Below are 27458 nucleotides of genomic sequence, written 5' to 3'. Positions count from 1 at the left end.
TCATCAAACAGTTTAATTACTTCAGACTGCAGGCTGCCTTTCCATCTTAATACATAAACTATTCCCTCCACCCTACCCCATTAGTATTCTGAATGAGACAGCTGTTTGTGAAGTTTACCCATTCTAATCTTCAGGGAACACATGTAACTCATCAGGGAGATGGACCAAATGCTCTTCATTGACTAATTTAATGAAGTATGGGTTCCATGGCAACAGCAGACTATGGTCCTAACTGGACAACATGACAGCTCAATTACTCCTTATTTATTTATTCTTCACTCCTTGCAAAAACACCCCCGGCACTCAATCACATGTTAAAGAAAGGGGTCAGAAGGCAAGTGACTGAAACTACCTCATTTAAACAGTTCCTACCCATTAAAGCCATGCCGGTTTTGTCAAAAGATAAAAGGCTTTTCTGTAAGGAATGACCACTGCAAATAAGAATGAGCTATAAATAATCTGAAAATTAGTTACTATCGAGTTATGATCATGTTCGTTGTAGAAAGCTAACTCTTTCTCTGCTACTCAGTAGATTCAGGAGTAAAAGTAGTTTGTGTACTTTTGAAAGCAAAGTTATGTGCTGTAGCCAATGATATCTACTTTAGGAAGAGCATTATTTTCATCCTACCCAGAATTCCCAGAAATGAAAAGTTGAGGTTAAGAAAACTTAAAATAGTGGGTTGGGGGACTTGTAGAAATGAAAAGCAGCAGGAGATTTAAAATTAAAGATTTTTTTAAAACCTGGAAAACATTGGATTTGCAACAATCAATGGTGCCTAGGAAAACTTCTAAGTATGAGTACAGGCAGCAAGCAAATAGCACATCCCGGGAAAGCTTTTTCTTATATCAAAATGAGAAAAAAAAATGAAAATGTATCAAAGTTAAGATAAATTATAACAAATTAATCTTACCATGAGAAGTATCTTTCCCCTCAGAGAATTCAATTTAATCTGCCACGAGTTCATGCTAAAGTGCCATAATTCTCAGTTTGTGATGGCACTTTCTGTTGCTGTGGACTCACAATCAGTCTCACAGTAAGGCTATGTCTACATTGGTGCGATCTTGCACAAAAGCAGCCGCGTTTGTGCAAAAACTTGCTGCCTGTCTACACTGGCCATGAGTTCTTGCGCAATAACACTGATGTTCTAATGTGTGAAATCAGTGCTTCTTGGACAAGAATATGATGCTCCCGCTCAGGAATAAGCCCTCTTGTGCAACTGTTCTTGCCCAAGAGGCCAGTGTAGACAGGCAACATTAATTTCTTGTGCAAGAAAGCCCTATGGTTAAAATGGTCATCAGAGCTTTCTTGCGCAAGAGAGCGTCTACACTGGCACGGATGCTCTTGCGCAAAAGCACATCTTTCGCGCAAAGGCACATGCCAGTGTGTGCAAATACTTTAACGCAAGAACTCTTGTGTTAAAGAGCATTTGTGCAAGATCATGCCAATGTAGAAGTAGCCTAAGAGATTACAGGTGCTTTGTGTGAATAAAGCAAAGATCAGTTCTTTTTAAAGGTTTACTTATTTTGCAGGAAGACCAATCACACATTATGATTATTAAAGCTGGGGCTGAATTCCCGTCACCTTCAACCCTTCCTAAAACAGTCACCATTGAATGTATTGTCTGTTTATGGACGAGTGTAAACGGGTCTATAGGGTGCCCCGTTGGCACAGCTGTCTCTCCCCCAGTCCTGTGCTCCCATCACCTTTTGAATTGCCCTCCGGCGTCCAAGTTTGTCCCACCACCAGCCAATAGGGCCTCTTCTCAGTCGAGAGTCTGCTAGCCTCCAAAGGTGCGGAGTGGGGGGTCCGGGCCCACCCCCTCTCACAGACCCCAGCCCACAGCCCTAGGGACTCAAACGTCTATGCCGTCCGGTCCAGCTGGCAGGGCGTCCACCGTAACGCACCAGCCCGCAGGCTCCCTTTGCCCACCCCGAGCTACTTCCTCTCCCCGCCGTCGCTACTGCATCCTAGCTGGCAGGCTTACCTCCTCGTCTTGGGTCCCATCCGTCGCTGCTCTCTGCTGCGGCTCCCAGGAAGCAGAAGGTTTTGTTACATTCAGGACAGATTCACTGCAAGGTTTACATGATATTACGCCAGGCTAAGCAGTACCACGCATCCTCCACTGCTCCTTTGCTGAGCAGTAGTAGCAAAAAAAGGATTGTTAGCCACAGTAGATGGATCAACTAGGATTGTTAGCCACAGTAGATGGATCAACTGCTAATGCGACACCCTGTCCCAATGGCTCCTGCCAGAGGAAGATTCTGTGGTGAGCCAATGGGAATTCAAGTCCTGCTATACTCAGAAATTCAAATGGAGGCCACCGGCAGTCTTGCCAGCTGGCCTCACTTGGTCAATTTCACACATGGCCCACCCACTGTGGAACTGTAATTTAAAGCACTGTGTGGCCTATCTCAGCTTTACTGTGTCTGGCCTACTGTGCATTACAAACAATGGGATCTTGCCAAAGATTTAATACCAGTTACAAACCCCTGGCCTTTTCCCTGCCTGCATTTGGGAGCCTTCCAGTACAGGCAGTCCCCGGGTTACGTACAAGATAGGGACTGTAGGTTTGTTCTTAAGTTGAATTTGTATGTAAGTCGGAACTGGTACATATTGTAGGGGAAACTCTAGCCAAACATTTCTCCAGGGCTCAGTTTTATTCTCCCACACCTCACTTCCCTCAGTCCTTTATTCTCAAGCTGAGGTGTCTGCTGAGAAAAGCCACTCCGTGTCTCCCTGGTCTGCTGGGGGGGGGGGGGAGGGGTGCTAGCTTTGCGTCTCCCTGGTCTGCTGGGAGGGAAGCAGCTAGGGCGGGGTTGCCTCACCCCGTTTGTAAGTAGGGATCTGATGTAAGTCCGATCCATGTAACCCGGGGACTGCCTGTACATCTTTGTTTCCCTCCTCAAGCATTTTAGATGGGGCCAGTTGCAGGTGGAAGGAGAAAAGTGTGTGTGTGGGGGGGGGGAGGAATTCATTGTTAATTGGCACTGGATAGTAGCACCTGATAGTGTCTGAGTATTGTTGCCAGTGTTATTTTAATTGGCATGAGTGTCAAGTTAATGTGAGGGTGCTCAGCCATCTGGATAGAGCTGATTGATTTATCAAAGCTAGCAAACAATCTGTTTGGGACAACTCTGTAGCAGAAATAAAGTAATCTTCTCACAGAGTGCATTGGGTCCAATTCTCTAGTATTCCATACCTCCAACTCTCACTTCAGCACTGCAAGCAAGCATGAGACCATTTCTACATTAGCAAGCTCCCAGCAGCTGTGCCGCTGATATAATAAAAGCAACTCCTCCAGCAGTGATAGCTGTGTCAGTGAGAGAAACTTTCCTGCTGACATCCCTTTGTGTACACTACCACTTCAGCTGGCAAAATTCATGTTGCTCAAGGATGTGATTTTTTCACACCCCCAAGCAACATTGCCTTACAGTTTATGCTGGCAAAAGACGACATAGTATTTCTCTTGAGATTTAGTAGCATTTTACAGCTACTCTGCACTAGTTTAAATGCCAGCCGTAGGTATAGGGCAATGGAGAATCAAGCCCAGTGTTGCAGGAAGGATGGTCTAGAACTAGGGTGCTAGCCTGGGATTTGAGAAGTCTAGATTCAGTGTCCTGCTCCTCCCAAACACTGGGTGGCATTGGACAAGTCACTTGACCTCTGTGCTGCAGTTCCCCAGTGACAAGTGGGAATAATAACACTTCGCTACACACATAGATACATCAAAGACTTTAAGGTGGTCTGATACTATGGCAATAGGGATAACAACAGCAATACTTGACTCAGCCTGGCTTCAGCCAGCCACAGCCTCATTTTCCCTTTCAATCCTAGGCCCAATCACCTGCCCACATTTTCTCTATCTTTCCAGGAAGGACTCACTGCCATGTCCAAGCTATATCTACACTCCTGGCTTCTTATGGGAGAAATATGCAAATGAGGCTCCCCGTGGAATATTGCCGAGCTTCATTTGCAGAAGAGGCTCTTGTGCCCAAAAGAGCTGTGTACACAATGCCCCTTCTTGCGCAACGAAAACCCTCTTCCACAATGCCATTACGCTGATTATTTTCAGGAAGAACAGCATTGCGCAAGAGGGTTTTTCTTGTGTAAGAAGGGGCAGTGTAGACAGCTCCTTCTGGCACAGAAGCCTCTTCTGCAAAAATGGTGGCTCATTAGGTACGCAAATGAGGCTTGGCTTGGCCTCATTTGCATATTTCTTGCACAAGAAGCCATGAGTGTAGACATAGCCTTAGAGTCTTTCAGGCCCTTGTTCCAGGCTACCATTTTACTAACTGAAACAAATACAACACTTACACTCACTACAGACTCCAGAGACCTTGCACTCTTTTCTCCTTTATTAAGCTTATCACGGGAACCACCCTCTATAGTACAACCCCTCTGAATGAGCACTTACAGCCACTTACACAGAACACCTGTTCTCTTTCTGAGTTGGGTTTCATACATTGAAAAGAGCTGGTTGGCTCCAGGTTCCCTTGTCCTTAAAGGGGCAGGTCCCAAACTCCAACAGGAGCCATAAGTATCTTAGGTAGATAGCAATGAACATGTCAACCTGCTATCTAAAGATCTTTTATTCATTACTTTTGGTAGAGCCCTAAAAGAGCCACCAAAATGGAGATTCAGAATTTTAATCTAAATAGCCCCAAACATGCTACCTGTCACTACAGCTACATCCACACCTGTTCTTGCACAAAATCTTGCAGCGCATCTACACTGTACGCACGTTCTTGTGCACGTAAATTTACAGTAAGGCATTGGAACAGAGGGCTTCTTGCACAAGAGTTATTCTTCTCCCCATGAGGAATAAGCCCTCTTTTGAAAGAGCTCTTGCGCAAGAAGGCAGTGGGGACAGGCATGGCTAAAATGGCCATCAGAGCTTTCTTGCACAAGAGCGCATCCACACTGCCATGGACACTCTTGCTCAAAAACACATCTCTTGCACAAAAGCACATGGCAGTGTGTATGTGCTCTTGCGCAAGACCTTTTGTACAAGAACTCTTGCGCAAAACAGTTCGGCTGTGTCTACACTGAGCCACTTATTCCAGAAAATCAGCCGCTTTTCCGGAATAAGCTGCGAGCTGTCTACACTGGCCCCTTGAATTTCCAGAAAAGCAACGACGCTCTACTGTACAAAATCAGCCGCTATTCCAGAAAAACTATTCTGCTCCCGCTTGGGCATAAGTCCTTATTCCGGAACACTGTTCCGGAAAAGGGCCAGTGTAGACAGCCCAGTAGTCTTTTCTGGAAAAGCACATCTACACTGGCCACAGATGCTTTTCCGGAAAAAGGGCTTTTCCGGAAAAGCAGCCTGCCAATGTAGACGCTCCTTTTCCGGAAAAACTGAAAATGGAATAGTATTCCGTTTTAAGCATTTCCGGAAATTCATGCCAGTGTAGACACAGCCTTCTTGCGCAAGAAGCCTGTACTGTAGACATAGCCTACATGTCTGATCTTTCTCCTTTTCCAAGGCTGAAATTTAACAAAGAAAGGGGGAAAAACCCAGAAAAAAACCAGAAAACCAAATCTGCTCTTTCCTCTTAAAGAAGTGGGAATGATTTAAATGCCCAGGAGAAAGATTTTTTTTCCCCCATGAAGCAATGTATAAATAAACCTCACAATAGTTTAGTCAGCTACTTCCCTTTGTAAAATTACCTACGGCTCATAAAGGAGCAAGCTCTGGAGTAATCGTGATAGTAACTCCTTTTTAACGAGCAACAGAAGATATTCAAATAAGGCTAATAGTGCATGTCTTGGCACTGAGTTAAAGTTGGCCTGAATTGCCTCTGCTTACTCACCCTCCTTACAGGCAATACTTCCAAAATGTTTCTCTGGAATATGTTCCTTGTGTCTGCAGGAGCTATTTATAATCCACACAATTATTTTTGGATTAAACTCCTCCAGGTGGCTCCTTGCCACTGGAGCAAAGGGGTTTAAATGAATTACAAAAACATGTATGAAGTAGTGCACTTGGGCTGAGGCACTTCCAAGTAGAGTGGCCGAGCCACGTGCACTGAGTGGTCGGATCTGGTGTGAGCAGGCACAACTCTGCTGCAGCCAGTGAACTCTCTGATGTATTCACACAGGTCCTAATCCCTTCAGGACCCTGTCATTCTCGGTTGGAACCTCACTCAGAGCACGGGCCAATATGTCAGCACCACCAAGCAGCATCTCAGAAGGCTTTGTCTCTGTTGACTGTTTAGAACCTGTCCTGGGTGGAAGCAAGCTGTTCAGCAATGCCTACTCTTGTCCACCCCAACCTCCCAAAAAGGAACACGTTAGAAATGTTCCCACTTGTGTCTTGTCATCTTACACTTAGGATGTAAACACTCTGTAGTAAAGCTTTTCTTTTGTACGGTACAACATGAGGCTGTAGCTTTTGAGAATGATCATGACACAAATAATAATAATGGATTCACCCATTGGCAACTAAGCCTGAGCAAGAGAAATTGCTATTATTAGAGAAAGGTGAATAGGCTTCAACGTTAATGTCATGTTGTAATAAAGGTGTGCCAGCAATGGGAGAATTGATTGACATATTCATTGTGTACAGACCTTTAAATAAGGGAGTTACTCCAGATTTACACCAATATACATGAAATCAGAATCTTGGCCTGTAACATGTGTACACTGTACATATACAGTGCCAGTACACTTGCACTTGCCAGTACATATACCTACAGTCATTTATAAACGTGAAAACACTGCAAAGACTGTTTCTAGATATCCATGCCTACTCTATACAATATGGACTGTAGAGTGGAAATCCACCTTTTTTGGCATGGGTGAGCTTTGCCTCCCAAAGCTGTGCAGGTTAGTCAAGATTTCTATCAGTTGAGCTGTTTTCCTGACAAATCTGAAACCACTGCATTGTACATATGGAGGCACTGCTGACTATGGGAAAAGTCTCTGTCAGTCTCGGTCACTGACCCACTGTGTGACTTTGGGCAAGTCATTGCCCCCACCCCGTGCCTCAATTTCCCCATCAGCAAAATAAGAATAATGATGTTTCCCTCCTATGTAAAATACTTTTGAGTTCAATTGATGAAAAAAGAGCTGTAGAAGAGCTAGTTATTATTGTTGCATTTCAGGCAGACAGTTCAAACCCTCTGCTTTATTGCAAAATGTACTTCTGCTACGAAGTATTTGCAATAGTGATGGGCAAATCTACAGACTGTTCTTTGAGTAGCTGTGGTATTCACAGCACTAGTTTCAGTATCCCATGGTCCTATTTGTGTTATATTTGTATTTCAACAGGAAAGTTCTGAAAATTCCCAGAGAACAGCAATGCTGAGAGTCACATTACTAATGAGGTGACAACATACAGGGTCATGGCTTGATCCTGTTGAAGTCAGTGGCAAAACTCCCTCTCTGACTTCAACAAAACAGGACTGGGCTTACATTCTTCTTATTTTCAGCATGACAGGTTGTCAGGTTAGCAACAGAACTTTTTCAAAATGTAAAGAGAGAATGTGTTTTGATGGGCTGAAGCTCCGTGTCTCCCAATGTAAGAGATATTTTGGCCATTTGCTCATAATTCTCAGGAGGACGGAAGATGAAAAATGGGCCAGTCACTCATATGGGCCAGTTCAATTTTTTTTTTGTTATATTCCCTCCTCTATTAGCTGGCACGCAGCCTCTCTTCCCTCTCTCTGAGGGCTGCCCAACCTGCATGCAGTAATTTGGATGAGAAAGCACAGGGGTTGCATAATCTAAACAGCAGCTATGTCAGTTACATGAAAACATTCAGAGTTTTTCATACACACAGAGACACCCCATTTTTCCAGCTCGAATGATTTGTTTTAGAGTGAGGTAAACAACAAAATAACAATGAATAAAATTAAAATCTCACAGGAGAGAACAGGATGTAGAGAACACATGATGTATCAACTTAGTTAAAAAATGGCAGCTGCTCCTGTAGACTCCCTAATAATGTATAGGTGTTATCCATAAAAAAAACCCCAAAGTTGTATCAGTAACATAGCTATAGACCTATAAAAATCAAGCTAATGTTAGGATTCGGTGAAACCTTATTATTACGGGTTGGGCATAATCACTGCCTTGTATTCAGAATAAATGTGAAGAAGCCATTGTAAGCAGGCATTGTAAGCAGTTAAGCAGCCTAGTGCAAGTCCGTGTCTCCAGCCAAAAGAAAGACATTCTTAAGGTCAATCTGGAATGTTAACTATGTGGGCAATATATCCTGACCAGTGGAACTGAAGTCAGATGACCCATGTTCTTTGGTAGAACCATGACTGAGGAGGCAGCAGGGAACAGGTACCCATTGAGTTAGGCTGGAAGCAACTAATCTCAATGGACAGAACAGGCTGTAGGTTTAATACGTTCAACTTAACCTGCATTCAGCTCTGTTCTTTCCTAATGAAACAGGCAGGGACTCAGCTGGGCATTGCTTGGATAAGGGTGCATATAAGTGAAGGAGGGGGCAGCCAGCAAGCAGTACCTGCAGTGCTGACAATATTGCTGTAGAGGAAACTAAGAAAAGAGTTTGGGGCACAGAGTGCTGGTTGGACAGACAGGGACACCCAATGTAGATGCACAAATAAAAACCTGAAAAAACTATTTGGATTAACACGTTCCATTCTAGAATACTGAGAATAAAATAGCATGATATTAAGTTACATATGGTGGCAAGAATGCCTGTAGAGAAGCATCATCTGAAGATAGGCCTGCAGTCAGGAACTGTTGAGTTCTAAACTTGTTCTGACAGTGTCTCCCGCTGACACTAATATTTATATTTTCCCCTTCTGGAACATGAGGGAAACACTTGGAGTTGTAAGCATTAATTTATGTTCATAAACCCCATTGATGTTAAGGACTAAGTGTTACTAATCACTTTATATCAACTGTTGAAATTTCTTTATGGCCTTCAATGCAAATTACATATTTAAACTAAATTGCTATATAGCTGCTAGCTGTTAATATCTGAGTGGACAAAGTGGTTCTACAGTTATCAGGCAGTGACTAGAAGCAGTTTGGAATATTTGTGCAAAGCAGGCATTTTTTTGTACAATTATCCAGGGATTTCTTTCTCCATGAGGAGCAGCTGGCTTAAGGAGTTTTATGGAGTGGCCATCACAGAAGATTTGCCCACAAGCAGAAAGTGGATTTGGTACATAACACAATAGATTAGCATAGACTATATCTTGCTCAAACACCAAAAAAGAAATTGGATAAAACTATATAATTCCACTATCTGGGACTTGTGCCGCAAGAATATACTTATCCCCACAAAAGGAACAGCACAGCAATGGGGATCTATATTTCCTCAATTCTGCTACACCAATGTACCTGTGGCATGGCCTACAGGGACCAATGTACACTGGATCCACTACATACTGCCAAATATCTTTTAGTTCTATGTCTAATTTATAATTTCAGACTGCGATCAGCATAATTTCTCCCAGCTATAAAACTACTTTTTTAAAAAGGTATTTTCACAGTATGACGATTACATGTCTTCACTCCGTAATTCTGCAGTTAGTCCAGCTCTCGTTGGATTCAGGAGGCTTTTTTCCATTGATTTCAATGGAAGTTAAAATTGGATGTTTTTTCTGAAAGTTCTGCTCTAGGAACTATTGTGGGGAAGTTCTATGTCCTATGCTTCACAGGAGGTCAGATTCAATGGTTCTTAAGGTTCCTCTTGGAGTCTATTAATCTATGAATAAGTGTGATGAGACTTCCTGTGAGGTCAGGTCAGAATGTGCAATGTTGTCGTACAAATATGGCACCTGTGTTAAAAAACAGTCTTTTAAATATTCCATTTTGAACTTTAACTTGGGCCAAAGAGATTAAATCTGAACTGATGGCTTCCTTTGCAAACAACCCGTTTTAATTGCTTCCTTTGACCTTGAGATGCAATTAATGTTTAATTCAAAACAATCACAGAAGATAAAGGAGATTTAACAGAACTTTGCTTTTTATGGAGTTGCTGTGTCCAAGTGCGGAAGTGGATTTCTTAACTGTACTATTTGATATTGATGTTGGGCTCTGTGGATCTGGAAAGCTTGTCTCTTTCATCAACAGAAGTTGGTCCATTAGATGATATTACTTCACCCATCTTGTCTCCCTCATATCCTGGGCCCACCATGGCTACCACAATACTGCAAACAAAACAGAAATGTAAGACATACATAAAACTGGTACATAAACCTGGCACTACTATATATTTAAGAGAGTTTGTCATAAGCAAACAAGCAAGCCTGTCTGTTTGCTTATCTGTTTGTTCAATAACTCCTATTAAATTATAAGAGCTAGGACTACCAAATTTAGTAAGCAGCTTCCTCTTATCATAACTTCAATCAAGGTAAAGGTTTGGCTATATGGTGGCGGGGGATGGGTGTGAAGCTTCTTCCTTCCTCCCCCAAGTCATATGGGGATGCAAAACACACACACACACACGACAGAATCACCAGGCAGGAGAAAGGGGCTGGCTGGAGGCACCTTCTAACCCAGGACTGCCCCAGCCCTGAGCCTCCCATCCCCCCAGGTGCCTTTTAGGGAGGGTACGGAGGCTGAAGCTCCCCCCACTCCTCTGCCCAGTCCCCAATGCGTATGAGAATAATGCTGTTCCCCTTCATCAGGGAGCATGGGGAAAGTGCACAGTTTATAGCATTCCTCACTTGGACTGGAGAACATAAGGGGCAGACAAACTAGCAACTGCCCCAGTTGGGGAACATGAACCCCCCTCTCCCTGGGACAGCCTGCATACTGAGCCCCTCATCCCCAGCCCCAGTTAAGGATCTAAGCAATGCCAGGTAAATCTTTTCGTAGCTAGAATATTTTCACAACTTCTCTTCCATTTACTGTCTCCAGTTTCTACCTTATACAGGGAATAGACCAGCTAATGCTGACCTGCCCATCAGTACAAGCCTGCATTATATTTTGTCTGAATTCCAAGCCAGAATAGTAAAGGAACACTGCTACTTAGCTCTGCCACCTCATTGGTAGAACTTGTTATGTTCAGGAACCATGCCAAGCCAGTAGCATTCTTGAGGGTAAACTGAGTTTACCCATTTCCTCTGTGAGGCATATGGGATTTAGATTTGTTTACTCCTCTTTTTTTACCACTGTGCTGAGATAAGGAGTCTGACAGAGGTCTGCTTCATTCCGAGTCTGACTTGACTGAACGTGAGCCTCGGCATAAACATAATTGACTCCAACTAGCTCTTGAAGGAACAGCACCCCACAGAGTGGGACATTTGTGAGGCAGTTAAATGACATTGGAAGGGGTCAGGCTGGAATTGTTATCTAATGTAAAAGGGGTGGGCCAGAGCCTCAACAATGGGCATCACCGCAGCTCCATTAAAGTCAATGGCTCATGCCACTTGAGAATGTGGTTTAAGTTCCCAAGAAATTTTTAAGTTAAATTTTGGGTTTAAGTTCCCAAGAATTTTTTTAAAATCCCAAAATCTAACAAGGCCTTGACTGGACCATACTGGGTCTGTGTTCTCTGTCAAGAGCACACAAGAATAATACAAGCTAATTAACAAATCACATTTGCAGGGCAGTCATTGGTGTTTGTGGGGCCCCCTGTGCAGTACTATTCAACGGGTGCCTCGATGCCTAATGGCAGTGGGGTAACAATTTGTTAGAGATGTGATTTTATAATCTTCAGCAATGCACTTTTAAAGCACATTTTAACCTAAGGTCCAGTAGACACACATAGCAAATTCAGAAACTTTAGTATGCATCTGAGCTTGGCAAATAATGGCTTCCTTACCACTTGAATGGCTCTCTCACAGGTTCTGTGTTTTGCTAATATGTCTGTCAGGCTTTTTCACTTTTAAGTTAACTATGTCCGCTCCAAAGGACATTAAGCCATGGAAAAAGCATAGGTAGAGTTGGGTAGGTGGACATTAAAACCCAGTGGTGCCACAAATTTCCAGGTGCCCTACGCAATTGCAGGTTCTGTGTATGGGTAAGGATGGCCCTACACATTTGGCAGCCTGGTGTTAGCATTATTAGTATTCGCTGAGAGCTACGAGTGTGTACAGAACTATGTAAAACAGAAGGGCTGTGTCTATACTGGCCAGTTTTTCCGGAAAATCAGCCGCTTTTCCGGAAAAAACTTGCCAGCTGTCTACACTGGCCACTTGAATTTCCGCAAAAGCACTGACTTCCTACTGTAAGAAATCAGTGCTTTTTGCGGAAATACTATGCTGCTCCCGTTCGGGCAAAAGTCCCTTTTGCGCAAAAGGGCCAGTGTAGACAGCTCAGATTTGTTTTGTGCAAAAAAGCCCCGATCGCGAAAATGGCGATCGGGGCTTTTTTGCGCAAAAGCGCGTCTAGCTTGGCCATGGACGCTTTTCCGCAAAAAGTGCTTTTGCGGAAAAGCGTCCGTGCCAATCTAGATGCTCTTTTCCGAAAATGCTTTTAACGGAAAACTTTTCCGTTAAAAGCATTTCCAGAATATCATGCCAGTCTAGACGTAGCCAAGATCTGGCTACTACTCCAACAGACTTACAGTAGAAGGGTCTAATGTTGTAATGTGCTTTACACTTCCTATTGCAGAGCTACTCAACACGTGCCCATGGGTCTCATGCGGCCCACGGCCCATTTGTTTGCAGCCCGTGGTGCAGTTTGGCTTTACTGTGAAGTTTGGGTTGATCTGTGTTTTAGTAGTTAAATTCCTGGACTGTTGTGAAGCCAAAACAAAAAAGTAGTCAGTATAATGGTCTTCTGTTGGTATGAGTTTTAGTAGTTAAATTCCTGGACTGTCATTGCTCATTAAAAGTGCTGTCATATGGGTGGAAATCAGGTAAATATTGGGTTTTATTAATATCAGCAGAACTGGCTTAAATGAGGCCTGCGTGTTGTGTAGTCTTGCCTTAGTTTTTGAATTCATGCCCGTCAGTGCGAAAGAAGCTATTTGCATGTATATGCAACGACACTTAAGTTGTGGCCCTCGGCATGTGCTATGGGTATCATTGTGGCTCCCAGGCTTCCAAAGTTGAGTAGCCCTGTCCTATTGGGTATGCAAACCCTTGATTCCCACTAACTTCTCAGGAGGTGCCCTGTATTTTGAAGGATTTCAGAGCTGCTCAGCACCTAAGGTTGCCAGGTGTCCGGTATTCACCTGGACAGTCCGGTATTTTCGGCTTCTGTCCAGTAAAAAAATTCAGAGAATACCAGACACCTGAGATGTATTTTCTGAATTTTTCCCCGGCCAGGAGGCGAAAATGCTGGGCACCTGGCAACCATACAAACACTCAGCGCCCAGCCTCCTCCGCCAAGCCTCCCCTGGCCTCCAACACCCCCAGCCTCCATGCTTACCTGGTTCCCCAAGGCTGCCGGCACAAAATGGCTGCCGGACAAAAGACCTAGGAGAAGCAATGCTTTCCCCTGGGTCTTAGTGCTCAACCTCTGCCCTGTTCCTATCCCTGCACTCACTCTTAAAGGGGACGTACTGTTTTAATGCTGTTTTATTTTAATGTTTTTGGCTTAAGAATTCCTTGGAATCCCTTTTTTTTCCTCTCTCGCAACAACTTTGGTCTCCCTGCCCCCTCTTTTTTCCCCCTTCAACAGAATTTTTCCGGGTGTTTTTTTTGGGGGGGGTGGGCGGTTCGGTATTTTTGTTTCAACCATCTGGCAACCCTATCAGCACCCACAACTATCACTGACTTTTACTGGAGCTGTTTTCATTCTTGCTAACAAAGCCACTAGATGTCAGTACAGCCTAAGTAACTCAGCCCGTATCTTACTCATGCACCAATGCTACCAGTCCATACCAGGGTTACCAGTCCATACCTGTGCCCAGGATCATCCGTTTTTGAAGGAGGTGCCCTGGAAAATCCATAGGGATGCTCAGTGCACACTGCCAGCTGGCCAGTTTCAGCATTCAGGATCATTCTGGATGTCCCCATTTTTTGTACCATGGCCGTGACCACCCTAACTGGTGACATGAGAAAATTCACCTCGTTAGCCATGGCAATGCAACAGTGCCACGGCTGATACTTGTGCTTAAATAGTATTACTGTATTTGGATAAGCTGAGTAATTGAAAATGACAACAACAAAACAAAATGCAAGACATACCAATAGAGAAACGCAGGACATTGAGGCTATGTTTAGACTGTATCCCTCTGCCTACAGAAGGATGTAGATTAGGCACTTCGAAAGTGCAAATGAGCCCAGGATTTAAATATCCCGGGCTTCATTTGCATACTCACATTCGGGCGCTATGCCGATCACATGCCCTTTCAAAAGTGAAAGTGAAGTCTAGCTGCGGCTAGTCTAGATTTTTCGAGGAGTACAGGATCTGCTGAAAAAGCTCCCCACTGCTAAATGTGAGTATGCAAATGAAGCCTGGGATATTTAAATCCCAGGCTCCTTTGCACTTTTGAAGTGCTTAATCTACATCCTTCTGTTGGAAGAGGTGTATAGTTTAGACATTCCTGAGTATTCAAGATGGCATCAAAACGGGTCTGGATACTAGAAGGTGCTGCATGCCCTTCACTCCCTCTGATTTCATACAGCCTTTAGCACATGTACAGGCTAGAAAAAGAATTAGAAAGGGAACATGTCAGCTACTTAAAGCTATAACCACCTATTACAGACACATTTGATCACCGTCCATTGTAATACAAATTACACTGACTCATGGAAGTTTACTGTATGGCCAAAAGTGAAGTATTTAAACAGCATATGTCTAGAATGAAGGAAAACTACAGTACTCTAACTCTTTCTAGAAGTTATTCCTTAAATATGGATTGGCATGAGTTAAATACTGCCCCATCCCACCATGACCTTATGAAACTTCCCATCAAATTTAATGTGACTTCCCCTAAGGCAGCCAGCTGTGAAAGAATGCTGTGCAGGTTGCCAGAGGTCAGATACGTTTTGTAAATGCCGATAAGACTCAAGAACATAAATCCCTCTTAACATAACAGCAAAGGTTTAACATGTATACAAACTCAAACCACCATGGACATTACAGCAGTAGGCAATGGCCCAGTCCTGCCAGGCAGTGTGTTTCTAGCTTTAGAGGAGTGGTTCCAGCCCTGTGGGGCCCACCAAGATAGCCCTTGTCCATGGCGGTGCTGGCCATGGCCCCTGCCCCACTGCAGGTTACACACTATAGCTCCTGGGTATCCATTGCAGAGCCCGCAGGGAAGCCTCCTCCCCAGGAGCGAGACTGGCAAGGGGCTGGTGGCCCTGCTCCTGAGGAGACTTCACTGAGGGCTCCGTAGCTTAGCTTTATCCTGCACAGCCCACGGCGCGTGTAACTGCTAAGATTTTGAGAGGTTACAGGGTTACCTTTAAACAATGTTTTACATCCCTAGTTAGTACTCTTGTGGCCTTACAAACTGTGAGACTAGATGTTCAGAAACTGCCATCTGCATACAGAAGTGCAGAAATGTATTGGTAAAGCATATTTGGTGAATAAGATTTCAGTCCCTGATTTGCAGACGGTCAAGGAACGATCTGAATTGTGGCCCCAAATAACTGCAGGCACTATAATGCACCTGGGAAGTGAAGGCCTAGTTCAGGCAATGCTGAAAGTGTGGCCCTTAGCTTCTTTCAGTACAGTATTTCCCATTCTAGAGCAAATGTTAAATTAACAAATAATCCTTTGAACTAAGGGTCTCTGTGGCCATAAAATGTGGTGTAGTACAGACAATCTACACAAACCTGCAATTCTAACTATGACTTGAACCCTTTACATAATCACAGATAGATTAATTGCCCTTTCAAATTATTAACGGGGAATCCTACATGACAAACAAAGTATGCTGCTGGCAAACTAGGGTGGGGGGAGGGCAAAAATGACCATGATTGACACAGTGTTAGACACTGTGATCTAGTGGGCAGGACACGACCGAGGCTGGAAACCATGGGTCTAATCTCTTTGCTGACCTTCTGTCTCACTTTGGGCAAGTCTGTTAGGGTATGTCTACACTACCACCCTAGTTCAAACTAGGGTGGTTAATGTAGTCATTCGAAGTTGCAAATGAAGCCCGGGATTTAAATATCCCGGGCTTCATTTGCATCTTGCCGGGTGCCACCATTTTTAAATCCCTGTTAGTGCGGACTCCGTGCCGGTGGCTACACGCGGCACGGAGTAGGTAGTTCGAATTAGGCTTTCTAATTTGAATTACCGTTACTCCTCCTTAGAAAGCCTAATTTGAACTACCTACTCGGTGCTGCGTGTAGCCGCGGGCACGGAATCCGCACTAACGGGGATTTAAAAATGGCGGCGCCCGACAAGATGCAAATGAAGCCTGGGATATTTAAATCCCAGGCTTCATTTGCAACTTCGAATGACTACATTAACCACGCTAGTTCGAACTAGGGTGGTAGTGTAGACATACCCTTACTCTCTTTTCCCTACCTCCCTTTGTCTGTCTTGTCTAGTTTGGGGAGAGAGGGACTGCTTCTTACTAGGTGTTTGTCCAGTGTCCGGTACAAAGGGCTCACTAGGCGCTGCAAATAATACAACTAATAGCACTGCAATGTTAATTCAGGACCCATACTATGCTAATCACAAGGGTCCCTTTTGTGATTGCTTTATTATTAACTGTTATGCAAATGAGCTTTGGTATCTTAAGAATATTTAAGATACAGGGAAAGAGTTAACATGGCACTTACAGACGGTAAAATGTATGGTTTACTACACTGACTTTATTGTGTGTAATTAGTGCAAGAGACAGAAATTTAACAGCCCTCTCTCTCTGAGAGTTAAGTACTCCGAATGCCATGTAAGCCATGGTTCTATTCAGATGTTCTTGCTTAGAATATCTGTCTCCTCTCCATTTCTATTAAACTCCTCTTTAAAGCAATAACTTTAGTCATTTCAGCACCAAATACTTCATTTAAACTACTTTTTCCCACTTCTGCCTATAGCAAAGCCATGTCATTTAGCAGACTATAAGAAAAGCAATGTTAGATCTAAAGAAAGTCTGAGGAGACTCTGTCTGTACCCAGAACAGGTTTCAAGAGCCGTAGTCTGTTTCAACAACAACAACAACAAAAGGAGTCCAGTGGCACCTTAAAGACTAACCATTTTATTAGGGCATAAGCTTTCATAAGCTGCAATTCACTTCATACATCTGACAAAGTGAGTTACAACTCACAAAAGCTTATGTCCTTATAAAATTGTTAGTCTTAAGGCCCTAGTCTACCCTTATTTTGAAATAACAAGCAGAGTGTCCATACTACCAAACCCGTTACTTCTAAATAATGGGCTGGTTATTTTGAAATAACAACATCTGATTTCCACAAGGAATAATGTTGATTTTGAAATAGTTAGTTTGAAATACTGGTAGGCTACATCTACACTAGCACCCTTTTCAGGAAATGCTTAAAATGGCACAGTTTTCCGTTATAAGTATTTCCAGAAAAAGCGCGTCTACATTGGCAGGATGCTTTTCCGGAAAAGCACTTTTTCCGGAAAAGCATCTGTGCCAATGTAGACGCGCTTTTCCTCAAAAAAGCCCCGATCGTCATTTTCGCAATCGGGGCTTTTTTGCGGAAAACACTACTGTGCTGTCTACACTGGCCCTTTTCCAGAATAGTTTTCCGGAAAAGGACTTTTGCCTGAACGGGAGCAGCATAGTTTTTCCAGAAAAACACTGACAATTTTACATTAGATCGTCAGTGCGTTTCCGGAAATTCAAGGGGCCAGTGTAGATAGCTGGCAAGTTATTCCGGAAAAGCGGCTGATTTTCCAGAATAAGTGGCCAGTGTAGACACAGCCATAGTGTGGATGCTCTGGTGCCACTATTTCAAAATAACTACTCCCCAGAGTCATTCAAAGTAATTACTCCCCTGTGCTTCATGGACTCTAAGTTAAGGCAGCAGGTCCACATGAATAGAGCCTGCCTCGGACTAATTTTGAGGCGTCCCCATAGTGTGGACATGCTATTTCAAAATAGTTTTTATGGGAGTTATAATTTTGAAATAAGTTATTTTGAAATCATTTCCTAATGTAGACATGCCCTAAGCTGCCACTGGACTCTCTTGTTTATCCAGAACAGGGTACGAGTCAGGTTACAGTTTAAGCTGCAGACCCAATCAAGATTAGGATTTAATAGGGACAAAGCCTAAGGAGATATACGTTGGTTTTGCCTGCATCTGGTTGCACTTTGAATCTGGCTCAAAAGCTAGACCCAGAGCCCATTCTGACCTGGGAATTCAACTCAGAAAAGGTCTCATATGGGTTATGAGGTCTGGGTCTGTATCAAATTATGGAATATGATATTGTAGCCAAATAAGAAAAAAAGTAAATCAGGAAGTTTTGTTTGGTTTCCTGCAGGCCCGCTGATGGGGGGGAGAGGGGAAAGGAGAGGGGGCAAAGGGGGCAGTTGCCCCAGGACCTGGCAATTCAAAGGGGACTAGGGCTGCCAGCTGCCACCACTACTGTGGCAGTGGCAACATTTTGAGCTCGAGGCCCTTTAAATCACCCCCAGCGCACCACTCTGCATGCTCTGGGAGGCTCTGAGGGTTGGGGGGAGGCAGAGTGTGGCACACCCTCACCCCTTCCACCTGAGGCCCCACTCCTTCCTGGAGTTGGGATCTCTCCCTTCACGGAGACTGTCAGCTCCCTTGGTTTCCTGGCAAACACTGCACTGAAATTCAATACAACTGTTTGCAACAGGAGGTCACTGGGTCTTAGGAGCATGTGCTTACACCTCAGTGCTCCTGGTGCAGCTCTAGGCCCTTTGAAAAGGGGAGCTGTACTTGCAAGGATCTTCTCTTAGCCACATGCTCTACAGGAAATCACATACAAAGTTTCTTGGCTCTTAGGCAGAGAAGCAGAGCGGGGAAACCCAGGTTCACGGGAGGACCAGGGTGTCTCTCAATGCCTATTGAACAGAAGGCTGAAGCAGGAGATATCTGCAGACAACAGGAGTTAATTAGCGAAAGCCTCATTTAGGGAGTGTCATGAAGCCCTGCAAGATTGGTTATAATGACTGATGCCCTGAAGACAAGTCCTAGGCAAGACCCTCTGGGGCACTGAGTCTGGTTTTGGATCTTTGTTACTAAAAGAAAGCCCTGAGAAGAGAAGGGGTAGTGGCATAATTTCACTTTCTTCACTGGGGAACTGCACCACCAGCTTATACTGTTGTTGTTTACACACCCACTGGTTCCCAGACATCAGTCCCGGGCTACATACTGCCTAGCACAGGAGTAGGCAATAAGAGGCTCATGGGCCAGATGTGCTTCACCAGGGTTAGTCTATGGCAGGCCACCAGATGCTTAATTTACCCGCATATATGCAGGTACGGCCACTCGCAGCTTCCATTGGCTGCGGTTCACCATTCCCAGCCAATGGGAACTGAGGGAAGTGGCATGGGGCAGACCACCACTTCCCACCACACCCATTGGCTGGGAACACTGAACCATAGCCAATGGGAGCTGCATGTGGTTATACAGCTAAATAAAGCATCTAGTAGCCAGCAAACTGCAGTCAGCCCACAGGCCACTTATTACCCATCCAACCTAGCACGAAGCAAGAGTATTATTGTCATAGCACCCAGGCTTATGTTACACCCCCCACTGTCTCTGTATCAAAGGAGCCTATATGCAAGCAACATACTAAACTGAACAGAACCCCAGGGAAGATTTAGTCTTATCCATAGCACCAATGCATGCCTGGTATGATATCACAGTGAACCAGACCAGCAACCTAGCTTACTGAAGATAGTTTGGTAATAACACCCATCCCCACACTAGTCTCATTCCCTAGGCTCCATCCATCCCTGAACAACATCTGGAAGGCTATAAACTGGAAGACTTTAAACAATTGGGAATCAGGAGACAGGGACTATTGGAAGCCTTGTTTTCTTTCAGTGTTGTATTTTATAGGCACTCCTGGCAGACTCTATGAACATTCCCACCTCACTCAGCCAGCTTTGAGAGAAGAGCCCACAAGGGTTTTCTTAAAAGTCTTTTGGAACGTTGATACTGAACCATAACTCTTTAGAAAGTCCTGAGCCCAGTTCATAAAAACTACGTGCCAACATTTGTCTAAAGAAATGCATTCAATTTTTAAGACTTGAAAACAAAGGTGAACTGAGCAATTCCTCACTTTGCTGGCTAAAAATATACCACCTCAAACTATCAACTGCTGCTGCCATTGACACTATTGTATGAATGGGGAGCCTGCTTTGCTAACATGGAAAAAGTTGACTGGAAGTACTAAATTCACCTTAGGGGATTTGGCAACTCTTGTTAGGCCACAGAGACCCTTAGTTCAAAGGATTATTTGTTAATTTAACATTAGCTCAACAACCACAAGCAAGGTGCATCTCCGTGATGAGGGACCACGCCTTCCATACTCAATTATTTTCCAGTGTCTTGCTTCATTGAGATTTATTAGAAGTAGCCGAATAAAAGCAACAATCCATAAACCCTGGATGTGTGAAAAAACAAATCTGGTATTCATAGTCTCCAGTTTATTATATGAGAAGGACAATAGGATATCCAGGCACAATACCTTCCAATAACAACATGAGGCTGAGGTCAAGTTTTTTGGATCTTGGCTATGTTGGCATTTGTTCCTACAAGGAAATAAAAAAAATATATTCAATAAGTTTCCCACAGACCTTAAAAAAGCAGAAACATCTGTTGCAGCTAGGAACAGCCTGTGTGCTAAGTTCAGCAGCAGAAACATTAACAGCTTGACCAGGTCTGCCTTTACCTCTGAAATGTCTCTGTGCTCAATGGGAAATTATAGAAAGTTTCAGGGGACATATCAATAATTCAATAGCCAAAACATACAAATAGGCTCTCTTCCCTTTTCTGTCAGGAGACCAGCACTTGATGATGTTAATGATAGCTTAGTTTGTGGTTTTCAACAGATTATTTATCAGAGCTAGATCTGTAAATCCATGTAGCTCTATTGACGTCAAGTCAATAGCGTGATGCAGATCACACCAGCTGAAGATCTATCCCATGGACTGAAATTCAGTAAATCTAATTTTTGTTCTTAGTGCTACAGTTTTTTGTGTGGCGAGGAAAAAATCATAACTTTTCAATGCCTCAGTTTCTCCTCTGTAGAACAAGACTAATGTTCCTCTATGTTACAAGATCTTGTTTAACTGTCAGTTGCTTTGATGGACATTGCAATATAAATAAAAAATACTGCAATCCTGAGCAGAATAGACTTCCTCACTCCAGTGCCAAGATCACCAAGTGTCCTGAAACTGCTCCATCACATGCAGTGGATTTGTAAGTAATGTGGATAAGTGTCCACTGGGAACTAGGGTAAGACCACACAATTTCTTTCACTTCTGACCTAAGCTATATCAATCATCTGTCCAGAGAGGAAAAGCTGGTGCATTGACCCATTGTACTATTTAGCCCCTCACATGGGAAACCTCACTAAAGTGAAGTCCCATAGAAAAGGAAGAGTCTTTACAGAGCAGATTTCAATGCAAGCATAGATTCCCAATGAAGGAGCTTTAGTTTATGCAGCACCTTTTTATATAAAATTAACCCCCAAATGCTTTACAGAACTATACACGCTCAAAGGGAAATGAAAACCAAGATACGCACACACAGGAAACTGACTATACTGACTATACACACACACAGGAAACATTGGGCCCATTCTCCTCACACCCACATAGTGGCGACTCCTTTGAAATCAGTGGACTTTGCACTGTTGTAAAAGCTGGGTGAGTGGAAAATGAGGCCCATTATTTCAGGTGAGAGTTAAAAAGAGATAAGATTGGAAGACAGCAGACTGACAGGAGCACAGATCCTTGAGGATTTGTATTATGGTCTACTTTAATGCTGGATATTACAGTGCACATAAAATAGTATGAAACATAACTTCTATCTACAGTAGGTTGTAGCCTTTTTTAAACAGCAGAAGGTTGGACTTCAGTTTGCAGATATCAGGTGAAGTGATGCAGAACCTCAGGATGTGACACCTCCAATGGTATTTAGCTAGGAGACTGTGGCTGAATCCTTACATTGTAGGGGAAAGTGCTATGAGATTCTTACTATGATCAGGACTTCAGTTTCACTATTCACCCCAAAGAGGCTTCCAGCAGCCATGTTGACTCAATATAGATCCAAAGGGAAATATGCCTCATATTTAGGGTACATTTATACTGCAAGCTTCTTTCAGAATAAGCTTTTCCAGAAGATATCTTCCAGAAAAGCTTATTTCGAAATAGAGCATCCACACTACAGAGAAGCCTAAAAATTAGTCCAAGGCAGGCTCCCCTAATGTACACGTGCTATCTCAACTTAGAACCCCAGGAGGCATGGGGAAGGAATAACTTTAGAATGGCACTGGTGAGGAGCTATTTCGACATAGCAGCAGTGGAGCATGTACACACACCCTCTTCTGAAAAAGCTTTTTCAGAAAAGGGCTTATTCCTCATGGAATGAGGTTTATCACCGTTAGAAAAAGCCGTCCATTATTTCAACTTTGTCAAAATAACGCAATTGCGGTGTGGACGCTAGTATTGTTTTTGCAAAATAACAGCTGTTATACTGGAAAAACGGTGCAGTGTATCAATATCACCTCTGCTGACCCTGAACTTTCACTGAAGATCTCCATTACAAGTGCCTAACAGGTACAATCCTGATAAATTTAAGGTATCTTCAATCTGACACTGTTCTATAAAAATGTCAGAAAAACTTAATTGCAGATTCACAGTGTTTTGATGGAAAACGATCCACTACTCTTGGGAAGCCAATAGCTAGAGAATCACTGCACTCAAACCATCACTCAAACTGTAAAACTGACAGCCGCAAACAAACAGCTCTTCAGGATTGTGACTCTCTCAGTGTGGCAAGCCTTGTAACATTTAATGTTTCTTAAAGCCTCAGCTCCTGGAAGCTAGTGATTATGTAAGAATCTTGTCTTACACGTTTTAAAAAAATGTTTCTAACTGCCATCGTTGCAGAGTAAAGACTGGAAATGTGACCTAACTATAACCTAATGTCTCCGAAATCAAATAAAAGTATTTAACATTTTTAAAAGCTCGTGAATTCTTGGAGTCTACTTTGGGATTCTGGGGGTTGGCGCTACTGCTCACAACACATTTGAAAGAGTGCCTAGCACACTGTGTGTGAGTTCTGCTGTAATGGAATAAGAAATCAATAAAGCTATCACCAAGTACCTGTGCACATCTCTAGACAATTGGACGTGTGTCAAAATAAGTGGTTATTTTTCATCTAGAGTCTTGGTGTATGTGTTGTGCTCTGAGCTGCCCATTATTGATAAATACCAGAGCTTTGAGGGGGAAGACTTGCTGACACACAAATTAGGGTCCATTTTGGATTTTTCCCCCAATATACATACTTTCCATTTGACCTTGACCTCTTCCTTCATATGACTCTGTCCCCCTTTTGAAATTGCACATCCTGTGTTTGATTAACAGAAGAGAGGTCAGATGGAAAGGGAAAAAAGAGCGTTTGATAAATAACAGAAAGAGGATCATTTAGAAGTCCACTACACTTAAAACTAAGAAATGACCTAAAATTTAAAAAAAGGATAAAAAACAGGAAGTGGGAGAGGAAGAAGATGTTCTTTCTTTTCACGTTATGACTTTTAAATCTCTTCTATGATGTGTTTCATTTGCTTTAAAATGCCAACATGATTTAATTTTCTAATCTTTGCTCACGAGTAGGATTACTCTCAGGAAGAAGCACTGCAGGAATGCACTGACCTTTATAAATTGCCTAAGCCCACATAAATAGTAAAATGATAATTTAGCCACAACCATAATGTAAACATTAAATCATCATCTTGGGGTCTTCAAAGTATTTGAAGGCTTCAATATCTGAGATATAGGTGAGAGGATTATTCTAGGAGGGGTGGGTGAGATTTTGTGGCCTGCACTGTGCAGGGGGTCAGATAGATGATCATAATGGTCCCTTCTGACCTTGGAGTCTATGAGTCTATGAGTCTATCATCATCTCAAAATTCAGAAACATGGAATTTGTTAATAAATTCTCTTCTCAGTCAAGAGTTCTTGTTTCTGGTGCATTATACTGTTCAAAGTAAGTGGTACTAAAAATAATGGTGAAATACTCATCTAAGCTTTTGAAAAAAACATGGGCTGGGATGTTCAGAAATGCTCACTGTTCTCCTAAGGCTGTTCTTTAAAGTCAATGAGAGCTTTTACCATTGACTTCTATGGCAACACAGTTAGACCGGCTTTGAATGTTTTTGAAAATCCTACCCACAACACATTACACAAGGGCAGATGGCAGGAACAAAGACATTTATGGAGTTTTAATTAGGGCAAGTGGGCACTGACCGAAGAAGGAAGCCAGAAAAGCTAGGATTATGATTGCCAGTGGAACAGACTGGCTGACAAACAAAGAGCTCCATGTGTGGCAAAAAAACCAGTGCAAAATGCGAACTTCTGTGTTACTGATACAAACATTATTTTGGGGAGTCTCTGAGGATTGTTTGAACCGTTTCTGTTGTTAAATGAGCCCCTAGTAGGGGTGCTGTTATCCACAAGCGAGGCTGTGTGGAGCTTGCAGCTGAGGGTTTAAGACACCTGCAAAGTGACCCTGGCCACAAGGGGGAGCTACTTAAGCGGCCATCCTGCTACAGGGAGCTATTTTGGAATATAACTACTTTGGACCATTTCTCCATGGAGACCAGGCTTGCAGAGTCACTCTTTTCTTTCCCTGGATATCTGGTTTTCTCCCTGTCTCACATTTCGTTGTAACCTGAACTCTGAGGAAGAATCCACGTGCTACAAGGGCCACGCAGTATCAGGGACCCTGAAAACACAGACAAGTGTGTTCTGTAGCTTCCAATCCATGGTGCTCTCTGGTGCTATAGCCCACTGTGTTATTTGCACCGGGGGCAATTCATTTTTACAGTGTGCTGGCTTCCATGTTCTGTTTTTCAAAATTGATTTCATCCTGCTCTGTGATAGGGATGAACAAGTGACACGACTCCCGGGCAACCAACTAGAGAGGCAGGTTCATCTAGTACAGTGGTCCCCAACCTTTGGGGCTGCCGGGCCGGGTAGGGGCAGGGCCGCGCATGTACCACATGCCCGGGGGCGGGAGCCATGCATGCACCACGCACCCAGGGCCGGCACTGCATATGTGCTGGGAGCCCAGGGTACAAGAATGGCATAGACCAGCCCTGGAGACTAGGCAGGCGCACATAAATGCCCTGGCGGGTGCCATGGCACCCGCAGACACCGTGTTGGGGACCACTAATCTAGTAGTTTGAGCTCCTGCCTATGATCTGGATACCCAGGTTCAAGACCCTGATCTATCACAGACTTCATCTGAGACTGTGTCAGGTGACTTTGTTTCTATGTGCCTCGATTCTCCATCTGTGAAAGGGAATCATAATTTTACAAGGACTTGGGAGGATAAATAGGGGATCAGTACACAGCTACTCAAAAACAATGGTGATGCGGTAGTGGGTCATGATAACCCAAGATAGATAAATAACAAGGTGGGATCAGATAGCTCACAACTAAGGGAGCCAGACAATTCAATGTCCAACTTACCAGGTAACTACTAATTGTGACAACCTGAGTGGCCCAGAAATCAGACCTCCATTTCTTTACATGAACCTAGGAACTTGGCAAGGCTCAGTTATTATGGGACAAATTTTCCACCAGCCTTTGCTAGCTCTCACCTTTTATCAATCTTGTGAAATTATGGGTATAAAGAGCTCCAGACATAATTCTGCACCTGCGGTTGTTTGCATTTGCAGTTATGGTCAAACAAACAGGTAAGTGCCCAATAGCAACTGCAATTCAAACATGGGCTCAGCAATTATGATCTCATTTATGGGTGGTGAGAGAGGCTATTTTTCCCCCCTCAAAATATTTCTATGCCCTCCTCCCCCGTTTTAGAATCACAGCACTTCCCAAATACTAGTGTGTATTTATCTTCACAGCACTCCTGCAAGGTAGGGAATAGTTATTGCTCTCTTAGAGGTGGGGAACTGACACCTCTAAGGTGTCTTGAAGTGACTTGAAGTTGGTGCCACAACCAGGAATTGAATTACTGTCTCTCAAGGCCCCATCCCATGCCGCAGCCAGAAGATTGTTCTGATTGTCAGAAACACATACGCACATGAAAAACCATCTCCAAATATTTCTTTGAGTACATTCCCCTATGCAATCCTTTTTGAAATTGTGTCCCAAAAACATCAGGAGAAAGTTTAGAAAACATCACCTAGCTGTAGCAATTATTCACTCCACTCAAATGTGATTGCTACATGTATATATTTCATAGGCACATGTTAGGTTCCAGTTTTAGAAAATAGGAAGGTATAACATAAACCATGTTACTTGGGCTGGGGATGGAGGTACAAAGACCACTAATGTGGAAACTGAATTCAGCAGGAGTGAAAGTGTTACATTGTGTTGATTATAGAGAGTGAAGACTCAACATCGACCTTAAATTTTCCTCATTTTTGATGTCCTTCCTCAATTTTTATTTATTTATTTTAATCAATTTTAAATCAGACCTTCTGAAAAACCCCTCTTTGGGGAAATTAAAATCATGAGTCCGTATTTCTTTTTAGTTTCCCTTCCTGCCTCCCACCTGTTAATTATAGTAAGGGTTTTATGACAAGATCATGCAGAATGGCAAATCTAGGACACAGGGTATATGACAACCTCTAATTCTCTTGCTCCCAACTGCATCATAACCTAAGTAAGTGGAAGAACCTGCACCTTTCCTGCTTTGAGTAAGAGTTCAGGAAGACAGTAACCTCAAAGCTCAGCAATGCATTCAGCATGTATCCACTGTACGTCCCCAACAACATTTTCCTAGACTATAGTTCATCTTGTTCCACATGGAAAAAAGTCACATGCTAAGTGGAATGACTTACAAGATGGGTGGCTTGGACCTGCCAATGCCTTCAGTTGATTATGTGGTCTAGCACACAAGGATAATCTAAAGGACTCAATTTGAATGGATGGGAAAGATGCTGTGACTATCCAGCCAAAGCCTGTCCAAACAGCAGCATGGAGCTCAATGAACTGTGATAATTTGGGGCAGGCAGGCTGAGTTGGCATTAAATCAGAACTGACCATCAATGTTTCCACCACTACAGGCAGAATCAGTCTCCCTTAGTTGAAGGGGAATGTAAGTTCATCATGAGGAGTTATGGATAAGTTCATCAATGGCTATTCAACCCCATACTCCGAGTGTCCCTAACCTCTGTTTGCCAGAAGCTGGGAGTGGCTGACAGGAGTTGGATCATTTAATGATTGTCTTTTCTCTTCATTCCTTCTGAAGCATATCACATTTGCCCAATATCCTGTCTTCTGACAGTGGCCAAATGCACTATTATGCTGATCCAATGATTGTTCTTATGTAAGAGTTTCACTTCTTGCCACAGTCGGCACCAATATGTTCTTCTGGTATATTGGTTCTTTAGTATATTGTCTCTTGTTCAGTGATGCTTAGTACTAGACATTTCTGTTCTCCAACACACACACTGCTTCCTAATAGTAGCATGG

General features: G+C 43.3%; 1 protein-coding gene across 7 annotated transcripts in view; it reads right to left on the bottom strand.

Moving 5' to 3' along the window:
* CCBE1 (collagen and calcium binding EGF domains 1) overlaps nt 1-27458 on the bottom strand; it is a 286875-nt gene that overhangs the window by 194552 nt on the left and 64865 nt on the right. For 5 of the 7 annotated variants that reach the window (XM_089779440.1, XM_089779435.1, XM_089779436.1 and 2 more), the window contains 3 exons: nt 20474-20537; nt 13784-13928; nt 1986-10137 (listed from right to left, as the gene is read on the bottom strand). In XM_089779440.1, the coding sequence (XP_089635566.1) occupies nt 1986-2005 (20 nt within the window). In that variant the 5' untranslated portion in view covers nt 2006-10137; nt 13784-13928; nt 20474-20537. The remainder of the gene's footprint in view (nt 1-1985; nt 10138-13783; nt 13929-20473; nt 20538-27458) is intronic. The other 2 variants (XM_089779438.1, XM_075932601.2) reach the window with 2 other exon arrangements.

The sequence above is a fragment of the Pelodiscus sinensis genome, chromosome 6 (assembly GCF_052426305.1).
Source record: "Pelodiscus sinensis isolate ZL-2025 chromosome 6, ASM5242630v1, whole genome shotgun sequence".
Taxonomy (NCBI): Eukaryota; Metazoa; Chordata; order Testudines; family Trionychidae; genus Pelodiscus; species Pelodiscus sinensis.
Note: the sequence above shows the minus strand (reverse complement) of the source record. Positions and strands in the feature narration are given on the sequence as shown.